We start from the raw sequence: 26,725 nt of genomic DNA, 5'->3' as shown, positions 1-26,725 counted from the left end.
GTGAAATAGTAACAGAAGGCATGAAGGACCACCAGCTTTGGGTGTGCACTGCTGAGGCTAGATCGTCAAACAGTGAGGGCAGCAGACGTGACAAGGACGACTGAATTAAAGTCATCATAGTCGGCCACTAGTGGCTGCAGTATTAATGCAAGTGTTAAGGGCATCGTGTTGCAGCAAATCTGGCATCAGCAACGTTGTCCGTGTGGGAAAAATAATCTCGAACCACGCATTCCAGTCCACGCAGGCCCTCCGTGTGGTGCATAATTTGGAAAGTACGACTTACACACAACCGCCAGACATGACAGTGTCGGATTGTAATTTGAATACACAAGAAAACATAATTCTGTTCCACGTAAACTCAAACACAAGCCCCTTTTCCAGCTGCCGTTTGAGGTCTTTCTTAGTAGGAGTGGCACGCCCTGCTCGGTCCCTTGCAACACCATCCAGACTGAACCAGAAAGTTCGCCTTCATGCATGGCGTTCACTGCTAGCGTTTCCAGGAAAACATTACAATGGTTACATAAGGTGCAGTTGCCAGGAAGCGTGAGTAGTTGGGGGATCTCTGAATGCTATCGCGTTCCACTGTTAAAGGTCATGCTTAAGCGTCCTCCAAATTTTTTGCATAGCACTCTGAGTACAGTTCAAGGCTTCAGTGAGTAGCTGTAAGCCCGCCATACATGAGGCAGGCTTATGTAAAGCGGGCACCCTGAAATAAACCTGAAAAGAGAAGTGGAGGTATTACACTAGTAATTACGTTGTACACCATTCTGTGATATATGCCAGTGATCTGAGAGTAGGACTTCTATGAAACCCTTGTTAACATTGCAACAATTTCATGCAAACTTGCAGATCACATCTGTCCACTTAAGGTGCTCGAACAGATGGAATTTACAGAACTGCATTATCTGCATTTGATGCTGCTACGGAGTTGTCTAACAAGAGCACGGCTCTGCTTTGCATGTATTTGAGTAGGGAAACTGGAGTAGGGCCTGTGGTAAAGCTTCTTTTTAATGACATTCACATGGTTTCACAAGGTGCCACTACACCACATCCGAGAGAGCTGAAGGTACTCAAGCCTCCAGGCTGTGCACACACCTGGAAGCTTGCCACAAGCTCCAAGCATTCGAAACGTGCAAGGCCAGCAGCCACCTCATTGGGGAATTTTGCACAACTGCAAGGCACACTAACACCTCCCATGTTTGTGATCACGCATGTGACTAGCAATGTCCGACTTCTCCACAAATGTGGCCAGGCAAATATGACACTTGTATGGCCACGCACTCAAGTGCTGGAGAATGTGGGCCTGCAAATCACGTTTGTCGGCAAACGAGCTCGCACACCAATCGCACTCGTGCGTCATCCCGTATTCGTGCCGTCGACGAAGGTGCAGAAGCAAGCTGTGCCTGCCGTAAAAAGTGGCCTTGCACAAATTGCACTTGAACAGCTTCACGCCCACGTGCAGCCGCAGCATGTGTGTCATGATGCAATCCGCCCTGAGATTAAGAGGTTGCTTGCAGAATTGGCACTTTGCTGTGGCTCTGTTCACGTGAGAAGTGAGAAGGTGGTCCCGCGTTACGCTCCAGTTCACACATCTCTGTGAGCACAGGCTGCACTGGAAAGGCTCCGGCCATAGGCATGTCAGTACATGGCAAGTCAAAGAATCCAGGCCCTGGAACTTTCTTGAGCAAAGTCCACAGGCATGGGCCATGACTACTGACCCTGCACTGACTGTGGCAGAGCTTTGTTCCTCTTCGCTGCAAGGTGGGTTGGTTGTCACTTTGAGTACGCAGTCACCTTCTGCAACATAATCAAGTTCCGAGTCTTCCTGCATTCCACTGCTGGTCCTCCTTGAATTTCCCAGCACCAGAGGCATTCCTGAAAAAGGATAGAAAGTGCTCTCAACATAGACGACAAATGCCGGTAAATATGAAACTGGTGCCCTGCATAAAAAAACGTGAAATACAAGGCAGCGTGTCAAGGCACTATGCACAGGAAAGTTGAAGAATTCCACTGTGCAATTCGAAACAGTCGCTCGAATCTTAGAGTGAGAGCTCATACTTTTTCAAATCTAGATCTTAAGGGGGGAAAAGACACTTTAAGTTACTTTTTTTAAATTTTATTAAACAATTTCAATGAAATTTACACAGTTAATGTACCTTAAACAGGTGATTTCAGAAATGAAATTATTTTTTCCTACGATAAATATTTTTTATGACATCCAAAAGAGGATGTTCTTTGTTTAGGGTCTAATGAGCTAATTAACAGCAACTTGCATGGTAACGTACAGCACACTGAATCGATTCTGAATGTTCAGTATGTCGTAAGCTATAAATCATTGTTCTAAGTCATTTTTGGGCAAAGTTATATGTCGTCAAACTTAGCCATAAACAATGCCCACCTTGGTAATAGAAAAATACCAAGTTGGGCAATTGTCATCACTAAGTTTGACAACTTATAACTTTGCTTCAAAATGGCCTAAAACAATGATTTATAGCTTACGACACAACATGAACAACCAAATCGATTCCGTGTAGCATACATTGCTGTGTAAGCTGCTGTTAATTAGCTAATTAGGCCCTAAAGGAAACATTCTGTGTTCGATATGATAAGAGATATTTATCACAGAGAAAAATTATTTCATATTTAAGATCAGCTGGTGAATATGCATTAACTGCACAAATCTTATTCAAATTGTTTTAAGAAATAAAGTTTTTGAAGTGTCTCGTGTGCCTAAATGCAGGATTGTCAAGGAAGCCGTGACGTGTGCTACCCACATCACAATGCCTGACGAAAGCAGTGCACATAAGTAATGTTCAACTCAGTTCTACAGCAAACCCAGCCATACCAAACTTCAACTTAGTTGCTCCACAAATTGTACAGTACCTGGACGCAGCTGAGCTACAGTCATGACTTTATATCTGAGACACTCATAAAAGGCACCAAACAGAAGGGTAATTTAGTAAAGTGTAAGGCAAACTTAGTGCTGAAAACTCCCTATGTTGAGTCTCTGGTTTTTTAAAACAATGCAATGTACCATATAGACTCGTGTAAGGGCCGCATCATTTTTTTTTCACTATGTACGGCTCTTGCACAAGACCGGGCCTCCTGTTAAATTTTTCCAAGTATGAGTCTCAGGAACTTGCAATTTTTTTCACAAAACACGCTTCTCAATTTGTTAACTGCAGCGAGCTCCTCTTTCTGCTTCAGCCACCGACGTATGCACTTGTCATCAATGCCGAAGCTATGGCTAGCTGCTCGCTTGCTGTGCTCTTTTACGTACATGACAACTTTGAGCTTAAATGCAGCATCATACATCATCCTCAAACACTTTGTTTCCTTTGTAGACTCCCGGCAGCTGACAGATGAGCCAAAAGAGCTGGCTGCGAAAACTAACCGCGCAAAGAAACGATGGCACCGATGATTTGCAGTGCCACGGAGGAATGCGGAGGAGCTGAGCATGGCTGCGCCTCGGACTTCAGAAGCCGAAGGGCAGCTCTTGCCATCTAGTAGCGGCATGTGAAAATTCGCTGATGAGCCCACATGGCATCAGGGCACCAAACGCAATAGCTTCTCGGTTGGATTTTTGCTTTTCAGATTATTTTCGGCTGCGAAGTTGAGGATGCAGCCCTTACTCAAGATTATACGGTAATCCTTGTTTACTGATAAACTATTATATTGGCTATAGTGCTAAGCAAACAGCGTTCAAATCGCATGATGTGATGGGGAGCTAGTGCAAGAACTTTTAGCCAACCTTATTTTCACCCTCTTTCTGGCTTACCAAGACTCCACTTGTCTGAAGACTCATGCATGTGCTATTCTACTAAAGTAATTTACCAGTCCAGTTTAACGTTCCTTTTTAGCAAAACTTAAGCTGTTGACGGTGTTCATAGACATCACATCAAAATGCATGGGGGTGCACCTTCGTTTGGCAGTGGCAGCAATGAGGAAGCATCGTTGCAGACTTTCAGATCTTCAGACTGTGTCCCCTTGGAGACTTTCAGAGTGCACAAATCAGCTTCTGTCGCTTTAGAGATGCCCTCAGCCAACATGGATTTGACAGCAATGTCTGTTCTAAAGTCACACTGTGCAGATGCATTTCCTTGCAACACTTTGGTGGATCCTGTCGCCACTGACTGCTGCCCTCTGCAATCGGAGGGATGCTCCTCTATAACCTAGAAAGAGAGACAAGGTGTGATAAGCAGGCGGCAATGTGTTATCATCATTCCACTGTTTGTCGTAGTGCAAATTCTCTGCCCTAAGACTGCCTCCGCCTCCTCCCCCTCCTTTCTTTATCCACAGTTAAGAATCTGTTTTCCACTAGAGTGTGCTTTTCCCGCCATGTGTGATTTAAAAATACACTGGATTTGAAAAACTGCTACTCTGTTTTGTGTGCTCTTCTAAGATGCCCAAGAAACCTTCTCATGAATGCACACTTTATGACTGCTCCGTTCCAGCAGAAATTAGAAACATTATCCCATGCAGCCTTATGGGCTGGGAAAAAGCGGTATCCCCAATCAGACATCACTACCATCAAGAGTACCACTACAAGCTGCCTAAGTCACTACCTACATACGGTCTATACTAAAGCAGCATCTCAGGTATAGTCCTGGAACATCCAGAATAACAGATCAAACTCATCTCTAACTGAATACCTGGGCCGCTATATTGTATGCATTCAAAAAGCCGAAGTTCGGTTTCACCTCATGCGATTGGCCTAGGCCACGATATCGGCTAGACCATATCACTCTGTTTTCATCTCTTAAGGTTACAATGGTAATTTTCTATTATATCGTTTTTGCGTGATTCTTAGTTTGTTTTCAAATCAACACAAATTTTGTGCAGCTGCTTTCAGACTCCTGGACACAGCTTTTTGGACAAAATGAATATTGTCGCGGTTCAACGTAAACAAGACAACAACACTTTGAGCAAGACGGTGGAATGGCCTGTTGCAAATCCACCAGAACAAAGACGTCTTCTTCGTCTCTGCATTTACTGTCCCACTACAAGGAGTCTGTTAAAGCACTATTCTCATCCTTGTCTACATGTCTACATACAGCACACGTCAATATTAGGCAAAATCTTAGATAGTCCTAGGACCTTCAGAACGACAAATTAAAAAGACCTCTACAGCTTTACAGTGGTGGGAATGGCCAAGAGCATTTTGGAACATATCTTGTAGCAGTCAACAATGATGATTCTGAATGGTTCTCGGCCGGGCACTATTCTTGCACTTCAGAAATGGTTCCAAAGTACTGGCACACATCACATTCTTGAGGAAGGCAATCCACGTAGGCCACCACTAGCGAACAAGTTACAACCGTCCTGCGGCCTCACTGAGTCAACCTATAGGCTTGAAAAAGAAAACACCGCACGCCTCCAGTGGTAAAGCAAGCAAACCGCACAAAGATTTTTAAAAAAAGAAATTCGTGGCAATAGAGTCGCATGGTATGGAGGATAACCATTCGAGTAATTTTATTTTAGGCCTAGAGTCGCCTAGCTAGTAAAATGGCTGAGCTACAAATCCGCTGCGTCACCAGCCCACACAGATAAACTTCACACAGCAAAGCAGCTATGTAATAACACTCAAGGGAGTAAGTTTCAGTGCACTGTGTGCCATGACACAGCCATCGTGACAAATGTGCGACGTGGGTGTCATTAGTTGGGGAACACCGTGTTCACCAGGGTCCTATGCTAGTATGAATGCGGGACACGCCAACGATGTGAAATGGGCTGAACACATACTATAGGACTGACAGAACTTTACCTTAAACTATGCGCAACCTACAAATATGGCACATAGGAGAGTTTCCTAATGGCAGACTGTGAACATATGGGAATTCGATTGGACCAGCTCAGTGACCCTTTAGCTCATTTGGCTTTATAAAGATGCAATGGCACTCTTTGCATAAGGTGGTGGCGACCGCCACCTGGTGTTGACCACAACTCCTCTTCACTGTGGCCTTGAAGATTGTGTGGCGCAGCTCATCCTGGAGCAGCTTAGCAGCAGTTTCTCAGTGGTAGCATGGATGCAGCAGCTTTAACAGAATGTAGCAGATTGGAGCAATTGAAGCACAATTCCCACCACTGCCTCTAACAAACTACCAATCTATCGGCTCTACACATTATATACAACCTGCCGAATTCCACTTATTCCACTCAATCGTGACTAGACTTATCAGCAACATCGGTATGTCAACAATACTGCTGTGTTCCTGTCTCTTAATACTACCATATTTTGTTGCATTGTTCAGTGCATGACCCTTAATTCCTTTTTGAATTGCCACAAATTTGTACTATTCACAGATGTTAGGCAAGCATTACAGTGCAGAAGGATAGAAAAATGGACAAGTGGAAGTGAATTCATAGTGAGCTTTGGTAGCAGGGCAACAGGAGGGCAAAGAAGGCAGACTGTCAGCCCATTTTCTTTGCCCTTCTGTTGCTGTGCTACCAAAGCCATGCCTTGCAGCTCTATCACAAAGGGTTTAGGCAGTAGTTCGAAGTTTGTCCCAGAATTTGACTGGCAACTATGGGCCACAGTTTCAAGACGTACTTACCCTATCTGCTTGACTGCGCTGCATTTCATTCACGTGAACTTGCATGTGACTCGCCACCGCTAAGGCATCTGCAAATGTGACCAAGCAAATGGAACACTTGTACAAGTGTGGGTAAATGTGAGCCTGTGAGTTGCATTTTTTGGTCGAGCTCAAGCACTTGTTTAGCTCGATCACCCTTGCACGACACCGATGGGTGTGTGTGAGAATGTCCTGCTTCATGACAAAAGTGCCCCGGCAGAAGTTGCACATGAACGCCTTGACATGCGCGTGGTGCCGCTGCATATGCCTCATGATGGTCCAGCTCCGACATTCAAGGGTCTGGTCACAAAACGGGCACTCTGGTGTGGCTCTGTTTATGTGAGAAGCAAGGTGACGCCGGGTCGCACTCCAGTCCGAACACGTCTGCGAACACAGGCTGCACTGGAATGGCTTTGGCCACGGGCACGTCTTTACGTGGGAGGCCAAGGCGTCCAGCTCACTGAACTTGAGTGAGCAAAGTCTGCAGCTATAGGCCACAAATGGTGACCCTGCATTAACTGTGAGAGAGCTTGCTCTCTCTTCACTGCGAGCTGCATCAGTGCCCACACTGAATCTGCTGTCACCTTCTATGACACTATCAACATTTGCTTCTTCCGGGACTCCATGGTCGCTTCTTGAATTGCTCAGGACTAAAGGCATTGCTGAAAGAAAATGGAAAGTATGCTACACTGCAATGGTGCTCTCAACATTTGCTATGAAAGCTGGTAAAAATCATACTGGCAAAAATGTGCAAGCCAAGGTAGCACACCAAGGCACTATGCTAAGTCGTTCTGAATGTCACTATCTCATTTGGAACAGTCGCTTGAATTTGAAAACCATTTAAATTTTAAATTTTAAATTTTGAAAACCCATATCTGCCTGCACATGCTGCCACATCTTCTTCCCATGTTATGCTGCCCTGAGGAAGTAGTGCATCAAAGCAATGTTGGTCTAAAATAGATTCTGCATTGAAAGGGACGAGAAACGCAGTCGAGGGCAGCAGAAGATCAGATGGGGAAACGAGACTGGGAAATATCTAGGCCAAGGATGCAATGTTTAAGATTATCATGCTGGTTGCTGTCGCTTCCATTTTTGTTTTGTTTTACTGTTCTAGCGCACACATGAACACAAAATAAAAATGTGTGACGCAGATGACATAAGACACATACTTGCATGCATTTTACATTTCCTGCGTCTCCAGTCTTCTGTGCTGTGCAGAAAGAACTGGACAACAGTTAGGCAGTTATCGAAGACAAAGGTTTTCATTTTGCAATGAAACGAAAGGGACACTAAGATAAGCTAAGCTTTTAATAGCGAGGCATTCCTTCCAGACTTGATATGCATTTACTTGGCAGATTATGATCACTGAAGAATTAGAAGGGCAAAGTTTCCCTTTTAATTTTATGCTATAACTGCTGCACCATCATGCATTATAAGCAGTGGTGTAGCTAGGTCGTCTGGAACCTGGGGCCCATAGGTCTTCTGTCACCCCCCTCCCCGGCTGTAGCCGGTGGAAAGAGGGGTGTCTTCAGACGTATATGACCCCCCCCCCGCCCCTCACTGGCCCATTGCACCCCCCCCCCCTGTTGTTACGCCACTGATTATAAGCCATCACAGATTTTAACGTAGCGCTCATTATTGTTCAGAAAAGGCCCTCAAAACTCACTATGTTAAGTCTTCAGTTCCTTTAATATGCAGCGTAATATTTGGTCATTCACAAAACATTAATGCTGAGCACATGCTGTCGAATATCTCATGATTATCAGTGTTCAAGTTGTGAAATTTCTGAATTGAATATGAATGTTCAAGAAATATGACCTTCGAATATAGGATATTCCATACATGTATGTAATGCCATTAACAACTGGATATTCGATCCGTTGAGGGGCTTGTGAATAAGAAAGACCTACTTTCAGTTGCCTGGCGCACTGCAAAAGTGTTTAGTGAAACATGGGAAGAGCAGATCATCAGATTTACAGTCTTTATCAAAAGTGTATAGGCTTTGTTGACTGCAACTGCCAGACTGACTACAGGCTCTGCAAGGGTTTTCCTGTAGTATGCATTAGTTTCGATACTTTTGGGAATGAAGAGAACCCTTGCAATTACCATCCATAAGTCCAGGGTGTCTGTAGTAAACTATACAAAAACCACACCACACAGCTGAATGGCATAAATGGTGAAGGCACAGAATAGGCTGTATGCTTTTGACAAATCTGTACACATACACACAGCGTTGGTCTTGTTTAAGGAGAGAAGTGTGATACCCTATCACTATGCACTGTTTTACAGTGATGCAAATATGGCAAGACTGGTCAAACAATAATTTGCTTTGCCTATATCGAAACATACTTATGTTGTTGCACATACGTGTGAGCAAAACGAATACCGGCAAGCGTGCTTGTGGTCCTGGGTGGGGAAAGAATAGGAGGATAACGTGGAGATCTTCAACCAGCTGGCCGCTCTTGAGCTCACCTTCGCGACCTAACATAAACAGCCCCCTTCAGTCGCAAGGGTGATAAACGGTCATTTTTGCATGTAACCAAGAGGTAGAAGTGCTGCGAAAGCACTTACAGCAGCGGAATCATCACTGCTGCAGCTTCGTCGAAGCAGTCGACTTGCTGGCCTTCCACCATCTACCGTGACCATCTTCGACATGTCCTTAGAAGGAGCTGCTTTGAGGGCAGCATTTAACAGTCCACTGCAGTACTACCGAGTGCCATCCACCTTCGGAGGAAAGGTGGGAGAAGATGCCGACGAGTGGCTCGTCTACTACAAACAGATGAGCCAAGTCTAATGGTGGGATGCAACTGCTCAGCTCACTGGTCTTCGTTTTTCTCACACTTATGAGCACCAATGTGTAGGCTGCCTAAAAGAGAGCCATTCCTAATGGATGACTAGGAATTACTGAGCACTAGTGACCCCGTGTGTTTGCTCAGGAACTGATGCACCTGCACACCAAGAGTGGCTCTACTGGTGAAGAATCATTTGGAACCGCTCCCATGTCCATTGACTTCCCACCCTCGAGATTCCAACGAGTGTTGCTACTTACCCCTTACGTCTGAACAGAAAGGAATATTTAACAACTTCAACCAGGGAATTCTCAAATCAAATAGCATGGAATATTCTATTCCTACTAATGATGTCACAAGAAGCTAGTTTGAGAACTTCAAGCCCATATCTCAGTCTTACCATACTTGTGTTTGACTTGTGTTTGAGGCATTGCAGATATGCGATATCGAAAACCCACCTTAATTTATCATTCATCTTTAGTGTCCTTTTAAATTAGTCATTTATAATGCCAATAATACTATTAAAATGCTATGAGGGTGCACCTTTGCTTGGCTGTTCCAGCAGTGGAGAGGTACTGTAGCTTTCTTCGAGATCATTGGACTGTGTCCACCTGGAGACCTTCAGAGTGAATAACTCAGCCTGTGTTGATTTGGACACGCCCTCCTTACACCATGTGGACTGGACAGCAACATCTGCTCTCTGGTCGCATTGTGTGGCAGCGTCTCCTTGCATGACTGTGGTGGATCCTGCAGCTGCTGACTTGTGCGTACTCCAGTCAGCAACATTCTGCCTCATAACCTAGCCAGAGGGGAACATGTGAAAAAGCATGCAGTAATTTATTAAGTTGTAAAGGCCAGTTTATGGTCTGTCAGTGCAACAATTAGACAAAGGTGAAAAAGAAGAGACAATGACAAGCAAGTTACACTGGTTGACCTGGAAAAGAAACAATAAACTTACTAATAAGCAGTACAATATCTAATTAGCAATGATAATTTTGCCCTTTTTTACGTAATAAAGATGCTTCAAGAATTGTAGGAGGAAGTTTGTAAAATAAAATTCTGCTAATTACGGCGCCTCTAGCGGGAAGTATTGTAACTAACGTAAGCGTCCAGAAGTGATTCTACTATGCTGGTTTAATTAGCAGCGGTGTGCAGTTGATTTTTTCACCCTCTGCGGCCATTTGTTGAACTTGAGAGTGTGCGCTGGGGCGTGTGTGCTCTGCAGAGGCTACTTAGAGCGCCAGCAACAGGCAGCAAGGGGAAGCACGTCTGCTTGTAGTGCGATCTATTGGCAGCTAGAATAAGCAGAGACAGATGGCTGATAAGCAAGCGGCTGCTGGACTGCCTCCTACACCAGGTGGATGTGCAGCAGCCGGGGCCTGCAACGCTGAGTCTGCTGCTAGCACCCCGTGTTCGGTAGGCAAGCACATTGGAAACGTTTAAGGACCAGCGTATGCTCGCTAGTCAATACACACTCTGAGCGTATTTTAATGCGCAAACATTTTTTGGCAAGCATCGTAGCAAGATCTGCCCACCACGCGAAAAGTTAATGCCTTGTACCTGCACAAAAATGCATAATGTGGAAAGGTGCGACATTTAATCATCATATTAGTGTGAATGTAGATGATTGGCATCTTCATAAGCGGCAAGAAACAATGAAAAAAAATTGATTAGAGAGAATGATCATAGAGATACAAGGGTCCATAGAATATGTATTGGGGAAGCCTATAGTAGCGGTGGACCAACTTCAAATTTGGGGGTAGGCAAACATAATTTGGCGGTGGGCCAAATTGAAATTTGGATGTAGGCAAACAAATTTGTGTGTGGGCCATCTTAATTTTGGGGGTGGGCCAACTTAAATTTGCTAGTCAGCCAAGTTGAAATTTGGGGTAGGCTTTTACAATACTTTTACAACTCCAGTAGTTTCCACCTGCTTTTTTTGCAGTACAGAGCTCTGGCTCCCCACTCCCCCCATAACGTGAATAGACGTCACTTGATTCAGAGTGGTTTAGGAGAGAAGTACACTCAGGTGAAACTTTAGCTTAGCTAAATAAACGTAAATATTTTGTTAATGAATTATTCAGGCTTAGTTATTTTTATAATCATGACATTTCCATAATTACCTCATTAGCCTCAGTTAACGTTGACAGACGTCTGTACATTTAATAATTAAGATTACTTAATGAGATGTAGCTAATATCAATGTGCCTTTAATGATTCATAATTAGACTGATGATTTAACAATTAGTAGCTCTTTACCAGTGTAATAATTTAACATAAATTTAATAGCCTCGTATTTCTAATTACCCTCAATCAATCCCCGTTATGTTTAACTAATTTTATTGTAACTAATGTTTTCAGTCTTATTAACCTTGCTTACCCTTATCCCTCTCAGTACTCACTATATATAGTTGTAATCATAAATCTCATTAGTCATAGACAGTCATAATTAAGGCATTCTCATATACACCTCCATAGGACCTCATGTATGCCTATGCATGCAGTGCATGCAGTGCAGTTTCAACACGTAGTCTGTGTAACGGCGAGCCTTTACCTCTTCTTCTGTCGTTGTGTCATCGCTCTGATGACTGCTGGCACTGTCGGCTAGAAGCCGCTTTCGAGCATCTCGTCGTCGTCGTTTAGCGAGACGCTTTTCTCGTTGCTCGGGTGTTTCACTAGCTCGTTTGGCTCTGGCCTTTTCATTCTTCCTGCGCAACTGCTCAGCCATTCCCCAACTTTCACTATCTTGGCTACTCTCCGCTGACATGGCCGAACGTCGCTGTTCGGCTTCCTTTTCACGCCGCTTAGCGAGACGAGCCTGCCGTACTTCGGGCGTTTCGGACTCGGCTTTCCTGCGTCGTTTAGCGAGACGTTCTTCTCGTTGTTCGGGTGTCTCGGACGCTCGCTGAGCTTTCAGCCTTTCATTTCTTCGCTCCTTTTCAGCCAACTTTCGTGGTAGCACATCACTCTCTTCTTCCATGTTGAACACGCACGCCTATTCTCTGGCAAGCGGTTATATAGTCGGCCTCCGCGATAAACACGCGCTTGCGGCGACCGTCAAACGATGACGCATAGCGCGCGGCAGTGGCCACCTGCGCCGCGCGTGACGTCACGCGCGGCAGCGGCGAAAGGTCAGGCCACGGAGCCGGCGGCGGCCACCTGCGCCGACTCCGAACACGCTTGCGGAGCCAATTCCGACATACGCCGGCTCGCGCGATGTAGATTAGCGCAGTGAAGCTTTTCGCTTCGAAACGGGCGCACGGACGGACAGCGCTCCGAGGGAAGTAGCCCTAGAATGCTTACGCATTATAGGTACGCCAGGAATACCTAACTACTGGGCGTATGTTGGTGCTTCCGCGTTTCCAGTTCGCTTGCGTATCCAACGCGGTTTGCTAGCAGCAGATGTTGCGCTGCAGGCCCCGCTCCTTGCGCAAGTCATGCGAGGGAGAGAGAATGGGGTTCCAGCTAATTCTAGCAGGCGCTTGCCTATCGGCCATGCCTGGTTATTCTGGCCGCCAGTAGATGACGCCACAAGCGGACGCGCTTCTCCTTATTGCTACTTGCTAGCGCTCTAAGCAGCCTCCGCTCTCTCCGCATTGCACCGCGGCCACGCGCTCGCGTGTTCCCTTTCATAAAAGACCAACCCAAAGTTGGTTATGCAACACCTCATTTGGAGCTGTGCAGCTTTTTCACAAGGGAGGTCCAACATTCAGCATCTACTACACGGAGACATTAGAACACTAGGAATTGCAATACAAACTAACCCTGAAACACAGAAAGCCATTGCGACATATGGCAGACAAAGTGGCCTGTTTCCAGTAGTGTAGAAGGGGTCGATCAGCCCATGTGAGAGCGGTGGAACTGAACATGCACCTGAGCCTGCATAAAGCGGAAGATCCCAGACTGAGATGAAGAAGTGTTTCAGCCAACCGTATGGGTACCCACATTCCCTTCCCTCCAAATCCCTATCAGCGGCCTAGAGCCGTCCCATTCCTTAAAATAAAGGCTTTATTCATTCATTTATTCTATGACCACCCTGTACATGGCGCCCCAATGTAATGGCGACAGTATTCGCCAATATCCCTTTGAATTACCCAAAGGTGCTTGTCTGAATTACCCTTCTTGCAGGCGTGTGCTACTTGCGCTAGACGTTTCTTGATGGGCCTGGCTGCGACAACCACCGCAGCCGCTTCCGTTGCGCCTCCCTGGCTTTGCTGTTCAGTGACATGGCCAGTCACTGCTGCCATCTGCGCTCAAATTCATTCGCTTGCTTTAGCTCGGGTGGTCCTATTCAAATACATGTAAAAGGAGAATTCGTTTTTCTCAGCAACCACTGCACAAAATTTGACGAGGTTTGTTGCATTTAAAAGAATAACTTAAGGTCTAGTGACTGTTGGTTTCGAATTTTCAGGTTAGGTCGTCAATGTTTTATTAAATATTGGCAAAAATTGAAAATTTTGAAAGAACGAAACTATGAAGTTTACAACTCAGTAATGAAAAATGATAATGCAATTCTGTGAATTGGATCTAATAGTACATCTAAAGCAGACAAGATTGATATGTTACACATGAATATAAACACAAATTAGTTATATGGAAATACAGCTTTTGCAGAACCCTTGTAACCAACGTAACAAATTCACGTAAGATATAAATTGACATATCTCATTTGTCCATTTTGAATGATCTAATGGATGCCCTTTGCAGAACCGCGGTATCTGTTTTGGATGCAGAGCTATGAATTTGTAAACTTCATGCTTCTATTTTTTTTTCAAATTTTTGAAAATATTTTTAACAAAATTCAAGCCTTAAATCTAAATTCCGCTTCCAACAGTCACAAGAACTTAACTTCCTCTCTAAAATGCAACAAATTTCATTAAAATCGGTGCAGGAGTTATGTCAGAAAAACGTTTTTGCATTTTACATGTATCCACGATGGCGCGGAGTTCGAATTATCGGTGGCAGTGCAGATTTCAGTGTGAATTAGCGGGATATGTTACATAATGCTTTCAATGCATTGCTGGACAGACCACGGCGGTTATTTCGATCTATCCGAAATTTTGAATTAACAAGCTTTTACTGTGCTAAACAATAGTTATCTTGATTAATAAAGGGAAAATCAGACATCCACTCTTTTGTAGCAACTGCTACAAAGGAAACCTATATGGATTCCTTGAGAGAAAAGCCTCACAGTTGAAGAAAAATTTGTCCTGGTCCACGACTCGAACCCAGGACCACTGCCTTTCCAGGGAGCCTCTCTACCATCTGAGCTAACCAGGCTTAATTACTTCTCTCCACCTTGCGGGATTCTTAAGAAATATTACGTCAAACTCTTGCTTTGCTTCCTGTTGTCGACAAATTCGACTTCGCCCTGCCATCTGCTAGCCGCCTAGTTAGCTCAGATGGTAGAGCGGCTGCCCTGGAAAGGCGGTCGTCCCGGGTTTGAGTCCCAGACCAGGACGAATTTCATCAACTGGGAGGCTTTTCTTTTGAGGAACCCGTATGGGTTTCCTTTGTAGCAATTGCTAAGAATGAGTGGATGTCTGTTTTCCCTTTATTAATTACTTCTCTCCACCTTGTGGGTTTACACAGAAGTATTACGTCAAACTTATAATCATCTTCAGTAAATCTCTTTTTATAATGCTGTGTTCTTAGACAACCTGCAAAAGAAAGTGTACTGCTCCTCCAGTTATCGCAAAGCAGTTCCTTTTTGATCTATTTCTTTCCTGTTTTATGGTTTTCTATTGTTTTTATTTTCTATCTACTCTAATCACTGCTTGCACTCCACCTCTCTACCTTTAAGATTTATGCCATTTTTTTGTCTCACTGCCTAGTGGCCTCATGTGTGTTCAATGACGGCGCTGTGAATGGTATTCCGATAACGTCAGCAGGGGAACCCACTTTCGCCATCTGCTACGCTCTGGCCAGAACAGCTGCTTTTCCATTCATTTGCTGCCACTATTACCGTGTGCTCACATGGCACAGAACTCACTAATTACTGTCTATATTGTTTTTGGGTGTAAATTCATAAATTATTATACTACTAGGCCAATAAACATTACGTTTTATGTGTCTCCCATAAGACAGGGCCTGTCATGGTCACGGACACGATCTCGCAACTCAGTCGTCGAAACATCACGCCGATGGAACTCGAGCCTGCAGTTTTGGAGCTGAAGCATGATCTTAAAGCAGTATTCACAAGAGGGAGAAATCCATGCCCTCACAGTATGAGGAGTGCGCGCATGCTTTTTGTCTGGAGGTGCAGCCTCTTGGAGCTCCTCGTTCCGACGGGGTAGCATTTGCGGGAGAGCTGCAAATGTTCCCCTGTTGCCAGAGGGAGTGAAGTGCCCAGCGTTCACACATGAATCTGTTTGGCAGCAGTGTGCATTCTTGTTGCTAGCCGGGGAGGGAGAGGAGGTCCCCCAGAAACAATGTCACAGATAGCCCCACCCATCACCCTCGGGAGAAGTCTCCTATGTGAAATACCAATCAATTACAAAGTAGTATGCCGAATAAGCCACAATGTAGTTGATTGCAAATTTTACATTTAGCTCATAATTCCCCTCATTTGGTTCTTCATAAATGAAGCTACTGTTCACATGAACATCTCCTTTTTTCACTAGCAAGTGGTTACTCTCGGTCAGTAGATGCACTGTGTTGTCTTGTCATGTTTTACAATCCTAAAGAATCGTTTGCACTATCTTTCTGCAAGGTAATTTTACGATGAATTTAACTTCGAAAATTTAATGTTATTTGTTTTTGTTAGCATCTTGGAAATATTTCTGTTCACTGCACAGTTAGGAAACATGAAATCAGTCGCAAAGCATTACTTCTTTAGTGTAAAAATAAAAATAATTACATACGTAAGAGAGAGAAAAAAGCAAAGACAAACTGTTTTCAAGGTGGCCCCGCGGGTGCACAAAACCTTTTTGTTGTGTTGGTGTTTTTTCCTTCCCCGTTTTAGTCTGGTTAACACTTCACTTAATTCATTAAGCATTAATGAGCTCGATGTTTTCAATTTCATTATCATATAGGTTAAAATACATATCATACGCTTACACGGAACACTTATGCGGATTCAATGCATTTGTTGGAATCTATGTGAAGCTAATAATAAATACTATGCAAATCGTGATACACCCAATTGTGTTTATATTCATTATATGCAATGTGCGGCATCATGCAATGTTTATGTTCATGCCCCTCAGAAGCCACAATTGATGTTTATGCTCTATACACCGTTCACCAGGTGAACACTGGCACACACGACTCACTTTGTTTCGCCACATAATTCCATCTGTCTTGACGAGAGGTTCTAGATATTTTGCAACCACCAAAAACCTGTCAATGAAAGTTGTTGGTAGACTCTTGTATGTCAACGGCACCACTTTACTGGGATTCTAGACGATTTCCTGGCATTGGAACTCGCTGACACTTTACTTGAATGCGCTGATACTTTCCTAAAATACCACTCTTTATATGAAATGCATAGAATCTTTCTTGTAAGTGAAAGAAGCATGAAATACTACACAAAGCTTGAACTTGAATAAATTCACCATGCTTTTCAGCCAGTTGGCTTTAATAATGCCCTACCACAAAACACTGTTTACCTATGCCACATTATGCTGCACTGAGCCATATTATCACACCACAGCGACCACTTGATTTCTAGAGGGCAGCATAATATTTCTTCTGTGATGTACTTAAGACGCTTGGCAACAACAAAATTGAAATGTTGATGGTAAAGCAGCGCACTACCAACCATGCACATTGCACTTTGCATGTAATACGTGTGTACGAATGTTTGCCTTCCAACTGGGCTTGTCACTTATTCACCTCTGCAGGGTCTTTGGGCTGGCACTGTGGCTATCTTCTCAGATGTATTAGTTCGGTGTGTCATACTTCTCCAGTGTCCTTAGAAGTCACTGGATCCATCCATGATCTAAACCGTGTTCACCGCATTGCAAAGTGTAGCTCAGAAGCTCACTTGATGCATGTCGTACCTCTTCGAGGAGCAAAGTACAAATGAGGGTTGTCTGTAACAGATTGAGGCGATGGTGCTTCAGCACCACCACCTTTTCCCTTCGTCGAGCACCCATATGCTGCTGTTCTGCTCTCTCTCTCTATACCTCCTTCTCAGCTCTGACTTTTTCTCTCTCAAGTGCCCCACAGGTGGTGTCTAAAACCCAACATATATGACATGTTTCCGGCTCCTAAAATCACTTCTGCAGCACTCAAACAGTCTTCAAGATAGGCATTTAAAATCCAGATGGCGCCACTTTATGGGGAGACTTTGGACTCTAATACACTCTAATTAAGACAGCTGCGCTGCTCTCCCTCCCTAATTCATAGCTTACAGACAGCCCACTCTCTTCTAAACTCTCCCAATTTGGTAATTGCTCTTGTAAATTCTCCCATCCCCGTTCTATCTCTGCCACGTGACCGGCTCACACACCTGGGACCGCCTTCACACACGTACACATACACTTTTTTCTACTTTGACACTCCTAATGATAACGCATTAATAAATGCCCACAACACTTGCCAACCTGACTTGCCAATACTTGCCAAACTGACCTTGCTGCTATGGGAGATGCCGTATCCACTCGTGACGGTCGCTGTGTCGGCACCGTCCCAGGAGTTTGCCTGCTCACCGGCTTCGGAATGCTCGCCGACGGACACGGATGTCCCGCAGTGTTCCTGGTTGTCACACAACAGCCCGGCAGAAACGCAGAAGCCTGTTGGTCGGCCCCTGGCAGCAAGCAACACTTGCAGAGCGAGGCGCTGTTCGTCGCAGGCAATAGCGACAACGGGGTCCCAATGCTCAAACTGCAACGACATGCAATGATTGGGCCGTGGAGGAGAGCAACCTCTTCGGGGTCTCAGCTCGGCGTCGGCTCCGTGCTGCTGCTCTGGTCTATTCTTGACCGTCAGTAGCAGCTGTTCCCAGCGCATCCGCACCGCTTCCACAGCGCATTCTGCTTCCCGCCTCGTCGCTTCCTCCTGCCGCTTCGCTTCGGCATCAGCGGGTAAACGATGTTGTCGTTCTGTACGAGACTCCGCTTTACGCTTCCGACGCCTCGCTTTAGCTGCTCTGGCCAAACGCACTTGCCGCTCCTCGTCCGCTTCGACTGCGCGCTGCCGACGCCTTGTCTCTGCAACAGCTGCCAAACGGCGCCGCCTTTGCTCGGCCGTTTCGGCTGCACGCCTTCGTCGCATAGCCTCGGCATTATGCAGTCGACGCTCTCGTACAGGATCACTCGTAGCACTCATCGGTATGTTTACCTATTTTACAGCACACACGCAAACACTGCCACGAATTCCACTCTCATCTAGACGCTTAACCAAAGGTAGTGACTACAGTGACGGGGCCCGGCACTTTAACATCTGCACTACAGTGACGGGGCCCGGTACTTTAACATCCACACTACGGTGACGGGGCCCGTCGCTTTAACAACAACACTACACCGACGGGGCGGGGCGAGGACGACTTACGGAATCGCCATCTGTCGGAAGCGCCTCACATGCGTCGGCGTTAAATAAAGGTTAAATAAACATACTACGCGGCAGCCCTCCTGAACAATTTTGCAAGTACTCTCGAAATGGCAGTATTTTACCTTTAAAATAATCATGTTGGACAAACAGAAAGCACAGCATGGTTTACAAACGCTATCTCTTTGCCTACTACATACAGTAAGCTGGGACACTGCGATTGGTCGCCGCAATCGATTCCACCGAACCGGTTTGCGTGAAACGTAAGCAATCGCTGAGAAAACTATGTGAAATATGTTCTTATAGTGGGATTGAGAACGACGCAACGAGCTATGGAAAGAAGAATGATAGGTGTAACGTTAAGGGATAAGAAAAGAGCAGATTGGGTGAGGGAACAAACGCGAGGTAATGACATCTTAGTTGAAGTCAAGAAAAAGAAATGGGCATGGGCAGGACATGTAATGAGGAGGGAAGATAACCGATGGTCATTAAGGATTACGGACTGGATTCCAAGGGAAGGGAAGCGTAGCAGGGGGCGGCAGAAAGTTAGGTGGGCGGATGAGATTAAGAAGTTTGCAGGAACGGCATGGCCACAATTAGTACATGACCGGGGTTGTTGGAGAAATATGGGAGAGGCCTTTGCCCTGCAGTGGGCGTGACCAGGCTGATGATGATGATAGTGGGATGGCTGTCTGTGTAACTAAATGTAGCATAACAGAATGAACCTGCAATGCAGCGATCGCACGGGTTCGCGGTGACCGACTTCGCGTCTGCATGCATGTCCTCGCGCAATGTTTCGCTTTCGCTCCGAGCACGTTTTTGCACCGTGCCGTGAGCTCTGTGCCGCAGCATATGAGCATTTGACAGTACGCAAGCAACCATTGTTGCATCGACACTATCGGAGCTGTTCAAAAATAATTTCCTTATAACTAGGGTCTTCGACGCCTACAGCGACTTGTGATATGTTACGCCTCTTTTCTTCTAAAGTCTTAGAAGCTTCAATATCATTATTTCTCAAATTTTATCGAACTGCATGTTTATCGGTCTTTTAAGCGAGCAATTACCCGCTGCTTCTTTTTCTTAATTCAGTAGAATATTCATTGTCTGGTGTATACACAAGCAGGAACATGTGCCGTGCCTTTTTTAATGTGTTTTTACCGTTCCCCTTCCATTAGAGTGAACTTTCTTTCTTTATTATAATCATCATATAGGTGTTACAGTGCATACGCAAAAGATTGTACATTCGTGGACAAGTACCAATTGCGGTCGTTCGATCCGTATGTGTGCAATCAATTACTGCACGGAAGTTGCTGACATCGTGAAATTCACGTGGTGTTCTGGACAGTACTGGAATAAAATATCGCGGTCCGTGAAGTGCTTGGCATCCCCATAGGCGCCAGCACCGAGAAGCTCACGCAGCTGGGGGTCCACAACACCTTCGATGAGGTTGGGTCACAGAAGTTAGTCCAGGTGTTCAGGCTCGCTTCCTCGCCTGCGGGGAGGCGGATCCTGGAGGCGCTGAACTTAACCCGTCAGGGAAAGGCGGTGCGTGCTCGACGCGTGGTCGCGGGAGGCCGTCACGGTCTCGCCGTTCCCGCGCAACGTGCACCCGCAACGCAATGTAGGCACACGCCGGGCCCGAGCGGCCGCACTTCTCGGATCCGTCGCCGACGATCCACGATCGGTCGCGTTCGTCGGCGTCGTCCAGGGGGCCGTGACGAGCGGACGTGTATCACGTCGGCTCTGTCTTCCTGCAGTGATTTCTAGCGGCAAATGTTGACGGATCGACCAGAGCTGGTTAAAATCATCAATCGGAAGCTGCGAGGACTCTGCGGACACCAGCGTTTGGTCCGTAAGTGGATTTTTCGCCACCTTAGAGCCACACGTCTGCCAGCCGTGGTGCCGACGCGCTAACACGAACGCCGGCCACTAGGCCTAACGTGGGCTAAGGCTTACCGAAGCCCCCGGTGCCGCCGCGTCAGCTGTGCGGCAGCCAACAGAAGGAATGAATATCACCGTGGAAGGTCGCAGCGCCGAACAGGGCGAGCTCGACGCCCCGGATTGGATCACAGTACTCAACAAATGCAACCTCGAGGAGAAATGGGCACGGAAAGCCAAGCGCGTCTCAGAAGACGCCCCACCACCATCAGCGAAGCGCGACGGCAAACAGCAAGCGGAGAAATCGATCGCCTCGAACCAAGTCAAGCTTCCCGAAAATGGATGGAGAATCATTTTCCGCCCCAAGGGAGGCATGGTAGTCAAACAGTACGATGGACCAACCCTGACCGAAGCCATACATGTAACTGCGAAGATTGAATGGAACAAGGCGTGCCAGCTCGTCAAGAACGAGAAGCAAGGAATTTTGGTCTTCTTCACCCCCAGCACGGAGGCAAGAGACAAGCTCCTACGCCTCACAAACCTGGTGATTGAAGGAAAAGTGCACGAAGTAACCGTTCACCTGGCAGTACCCGACGACTTCTCGAGAGGCGTCATCCACGGAATAGGACTAAAGACATCACTGCAAAAGATCACGCAGGGGATAGCAGAACATGAGGAGAACCCCAAGGTGCTGGAGATCAGGCGACTAGGACAGAGCAAGACCATCATGCTCACATTCGCCACCAAGGAGGTACCGAGGAAAATCAAATGTTTAGGTGCCATCCTGAACTGTTATTTGTACAAAAAAAAGTACGACGTATGCTATAAGTGCGGAGACCTGGGACACCGTTCCGACGTTTGCGAGAGCAAGGAAGAGAAATGCAGAGGCTGCGGCATCCCCAACCCAAGCGAGGGACACGACTGCAACCCCACCTGCAAGCTGTGCGGCCAACCGCACCCCACTGGCGCCAGAACCTGCAAGGGGATCTTCAGAACACCATACATCGTTAAGAAACGACAATGGGAGAAGCTGCAGCAACAGGAGGAGGAGGAGAAGAAACTACCAGAGCATCGCAGCCGGCGGGACGCTAGCAAGACGCGGGCCACGAGCAAGGAGCGCCGCCGGTCAGCATCCTTTCCGAGGCTACCACAGCAGGCCACCCCCACCCCGCCAAAGAAGCAAGGGACAACAACCATCAAAAAGGTAGGCTGGGAAGCGGGGAATTCCCATGACTCTGACATAGTGAGGGAGCTCAAAGAGCAAATGAAACAACAACACGAAATGATGAAACAGCAACAGGAGCAATGGAAACTTTACCAGGAGCAAACAGTAGCTCAGATGCAGGAGCTCCGTAATCACGTTATCGAGTTGCAAAGGGAGAACACTGAGCTCAAGGCTCAACTCATTAGAAAACCGGCAGCGCGTCAGGATGCCATGGATGATAAGTCGTCCGAATCCGAGCAAGAGGTATCTGCACCACCAAAGAAAAAGCGAGTTAAAAAGACCGCTTCGGGCCTTGAAAACGCAGAGGGCAGGGCAGAAAAACTTGAGGTAGACATGCAGCAACTCAAAGAGGTAGTACAGCAGGCGGCCATAGCTACCCAGCGTAACGCGGAGAGGATAGACCAACTCTCAGCCCAGCTCAGCCAACTAGTCATCCCAATGGGAACTAGACTTGATCAACTGGCAGACCAGCAAAACCAACTCCTTCTGCGGTTGAATCATGGCCAGACTCAACACTAGGGCAAACACAATATGGCAATGGAACTGTAGGGGCTTTATAAAAAAAAGAAACGTTCTCCAAGCCTACCTTGCGGGATGCGATGGTCCCGACATCATCGCGCTGCAAGAGTGTGGGAAAAACGCTAAACTCAGCGGATACAAAACATACCCAGGCCAGTCGCCAAACACTCAGACTGCTACCCTGGTGAAGAGAAATATCACCGTCATACAGCATGAGGTAGGATGCACGCAGATTGACTATGTGTTAACGGAGATTATACCGCAGAGGCGGAAAGAACGCAGCCTGCTAGTCATAAACGTCTACAGCTCTCCTAAACTAAGGAAAGGCTGTGGCTTCAGGGAGCTCTTTGCCAAAGCGCAAGCATTAGCACAGGGTAAGCAGCGTCTCGTAATAGTAGGGGATTTTAATGCTCCCCACCAAGCATGGGGATACCACCGCTCCCAGATAAAGGGAAGGGAATTATGGGACGCTATAATAAAATGCAATTTAACACTCCTCAACGATCCACTCGCACCGACAAGGCAGGGGAACAGCGTGTCATTCGACACCTCCCCCGACCTGGCCATGATCGGAGCGGACGTTGAGGCTACTTGGCACAACACGAGAGAGAACCTAGGCAGTGACCACAGAATCATAGAGATCGTTGTCCAAAACGGAGTAAACATCAAACGGGAGAGAAAAACCCTAAAATCTATCAACTGGCAGTCCTTCCGCGCCAATGGAGCGGATTGTGGGGCGATCACCGACATAGTTGAATGGACCAATGGCATCAAGCGGGCGTGCAAAGAGGCTGAGGAGGAAGTAGAATTAGGTGAGGAACAAAACTGGGTTGATAGCCACATGAGACAGCTGTGGCAGAAGAAAAACGAAGCAGAAACCGAGCTAGCCCAAAAAAGGGGCAACCGTAACCTGAGAAGAAGAATAGCAGCTCTCAACAAGGAAATTGAGAGCCATGCCCAAACCCTAAATAGACAACACTCGAACGACATCTGCGATAGACTAGACGGTCAATTAAGCTCCGTCACCACCTGGAAACTATTGAGACACCTCTTAGACCCAGACAACACCAAAGCTGAGACCAGGAGAAAAATGCAACGACTAACCCACAATTTCCAGGGGTCGGAGGAGGATATGATAAACCAGATTAAAGACAGGTACATAGGAGAAACAAACACCGAAACATTGCCCGACTACAGTGGCGAAAACAACGAAGAGCTGGACCAACCAATCACCTTAAGAGAGGTCCAAGCTGCCTTAAACAGGCTCAGCGGAAAAACCGCGGCTGGCCCAGATGGGGTCACCAATAAGATGCTTAGAAACCTCGATGACAACTCCCTCCAGCAACTGACAGCATTCTTTCAAAAGTGTTGGGAACGGGGGGAGATACCCGGGGAGTGGAAGACAGCAAATCTAGTCCTCATCCCCAAATCAGGAAAGGAACTCAAACTTGAGAACCTTAGGCCAATATCGTTAACCTCCTGTGTAGCCAAGCTCATGGAACACGTCATACAGAATAGGCTCAACGATTACTTGGAAAGTAAGGAACTCTACCCAGACAGCATGATTGGCTTCAGACAACAACTGTCCACAAATGACGTCATGCTACAACTCAAAGAACAAGTATTGGAACGGAAGACTAGCGACTCGAGAGTCATAGTCGGACTGGACGTCAGCAAAGCATTTGACAACGTCAAACACAGAGCGATCCTGTCACACCTCAGTCACCTAAATGTTGGAAGCAAGCTATACAACTATATCAAAAGCTTCCTCACGGACCGAACGGTGAACATAGAAATCGGGGGCACAATAAGAAAAAACATTAAGCTAGGCAACAAGGGAACACCGCAGGGATCAGTGCTCTCCCCTACCCTGTTCAACATTGCAATGATCGGGCTGCCAGAACGACTCAGAAAGATAGAAGGCCTCTGCCACACACTCTATGCTGACGACCTCACCCTTTGGGTCGACAGAGGGGGGAGCGATGGCCAAATAGAAGGCACCCTACAAAGGGCAATATGGGAAACGGAATGCTATCTGAGACCCATAGGGCTAAAATGCTCGCCGGAAAAATCGGAGATGCTCATCATGGGTAAGCAGCAGGTCAATATCCAGCTCCTGGTCAACAACACCCCGGTACCAAGGGTGGACAAGATCAGGATACTGGGTATGTGGATACAACAAAATGGGAGAAACACCGAAACAATTAACCGACTAGAAGCCACGACCAACCAAACATGCAGGCTTCTCAGGAGGATAGCAAACAAAAACGCGGGGATGAAAGAGGCAAACCTACTTAGGCTCGTTCATTCTTTCATCATTAGCAGAATCACCTACGCTATCCCGTACTTAAAAACAACTAAAGCAGAGAGAGACAAGGTAGACATTCTCATCAGGAAAGGTGTCAAAACAGCACTAGGTTTACCAGCATGCACATCAACCGAGATGATTCTGAACCTAGGAGTGTCGAACACCCTAGAGGAAATGTGCGAGGCGAAACTCACGGCACAATATATCAGACTAACTGGCAGCAAAACGGGCCGATCCATCCTCAGAAACCTGGGCTATCAAAACCCAGAATCACGTGATAGGATAACCGTCATCCCCAAAGAAATTGCTAACAAGTTAAGAATAACCCCTATCCCAAGAAACATGCACCCCATACACAACAAGGAACGCAGGAGAAGCAGGGTCCAAAGACTCCAAGGCTCCCTCCTCCAAAAACAAGGGGTAGTGTACACCGATGCGGCAGAATACCCAGAAGGGCATTATGCTGCAGTAGTAGTGAGCGACAAAGGCGAGCTAGTCTCTAGCTGTAGCGTACGACACTCTTCACCAGATGAGGCAGAGATGGCGGCGATTGCCCTGGCAATCACATACCCATCAACTAGAATAGTCATCACCGATTCTAAAACTGCAATCAAAGCCTATGACAAAGGTAAGGTTTCCAAAGAGGCCGGCAAAATTCTGCAAGCAGGCAAGGAGAACGTACCTAACGACCTAATTAGGTATGGGCACCCGCTCATAGTGGACTCACAGGGAACGAGATCGCCAATGAGGTCGCCCGAGGACTCACACACCGGGCCCCAGCGCAGGCAGATTGCTTCCTGTCCAAAAAACGAGAGTTAACCACATACAGAGAAATTCTAGAACACTACAGAATGGGGAGGAGAACTCTGCCTCCCCCCCATAGATCTCTCACAAAGCAGGAAGAGGTAATATGGCGAAAACTGCAGACAGGTACCTTCCCAAACCCGTATATTCTGCACAAATGGCATCCTGAGGTGCACTCTCCAAAATGTAAAAACTGTGAAGGCATAGCAACGCTAAATCACATGCTTTGGGCTTGCCCAGCACTAAACGGCCTACATGGAAACAGAGAGTCATGGGAATCCTCCCTCCATAGCCAGGAAGAGCAAGCCCAAAAACAGGCCATCCGCCAAGCCCAGGCCGCCGCCGGAAGTCAACTGATTTCGGCCGACGTCTAGGGGGGAGGTAGACGGTGATAGGGAGAGCTGCGTCTCACCCGATCACCCATACTCTCTGACGGGTGTAAATAAAGTGCTATCTCTCTCTCTCTCTCTCGGCGTCGTCCAATACGGTTCGTCCGACCGGTTCGCGGCGGCCGTGGTGGATCACAGGGGCAACCTAACGCCGCGTCCGTGCGGGGCAGGTGTACGGATTGCGGAGATACATTCTGCACTTTAGAACACATGCTCTGGCGGTGTCCCTCGTTACGGGACCACGGTCATCTCACCACGGAAGAAGAGTGGGAGGAGGCGGTCAGGCACGGCCTGCCCGTCCCAACGTCGGAACGGCTCGCGGCGGCCCCCTCCCTCATAAGGGGGTTTCGGAGTCGCTCCTCAGGACCTTAATAAAGTTCACTGCCTGCCGTGAAGTGCTCGAAGTTGTTTGCATAGCATGTTTGAAAGAAGTGCGGCCATTGACGTCGCTACAGTGTTGACGTAAAGTGCCGGTCCCGTCTGTGGTTAAGGAGGCGGGCCCCGTCACTGTAGTACAGATGTTAAAGTGCCGTGCCCCGTCACTGTAGTGCGTATGTTAAAGTACCGGGCCCCGTCACTGTAGTACAGATGTTAAAGTGCCGGGCCCCGTCACTGTAGTCACTACCTTAACCAAAACCGCGGATTGACGGATGCACATGGAGGAAGTTGGGTGGATGGATAAGGCTGAACTATAGAGAAAGACTATGGCTGAACCCTTTAAATAGGGCGGCGGCAGCCGCCACCTAGCC

General features: G+C 46.8%; 1 protein-coding gene across 4 annotated transcripts; it reads right to left on the bottom strand.

Annotated features, from left to right (window-relative positions):
• Positions 1-990: 990 nt before the first annotated feature.
• Positions 991-26,725, bottom strand: LOC139050415 (zinc finger protein 431-like). Of its 4 annotated transcripts, none has more exons than XM_070526762.1 (6): positions 26,602-26,725; positions 17,939-18,700; positions 9,905-10,160; positions 6,555-7,234; positions 3,920-4,172; positions 991-1,875 (listed from the first exon to the last, which is right to left on the bottom strand). In XM_070526762.1, exons 2-6 carry the CDS (start codon positions 18,632-18,634, stop codon positions 1,184-1,186), a joined length of 2,577 nt encoding a protein of 858 aa, XP_070382863.1. In that variant the 5' UTR covers positions 18,635-18,700; positions 26,602-26,725; the 3' UTR covers positions 991-1,183. The 4 variants fall into 4 exon arrangements, with proteins under 4 accessions (XP_070382863.1, XP_070382866.1, XP_070382864.1 ...); XM_070526765.1 differs by having other exon boundaries at positions 6,555-6,622; XM_070526763.1 differs by lacking the exon at positions 26,602-26,725 and having other exon boundaries at positions 17,939-18,763.

The sequence above is a fragment of the Dermacentor albipictus genome, chromosome 10, assembly GCF_038994185.2.
Source record: "Dermacentor albipictus isolate Rhodes 1998 colony chromosome 10, USDA_Dalb.pri_finalv2, whole genome shotgun sequence".
Taxonomy (NCBI): Eukaryota; Metazoa; Arthropoda; class Arachnida; order Ixodida; family Ixodidae; genus Dermacentor; species Dermacentor albipictus.
The sequence above is the reverse complement of the archived record's forward strand: the minus strand, read 5'-3'. Positions and strand labels throughout refer to the sequence as shown.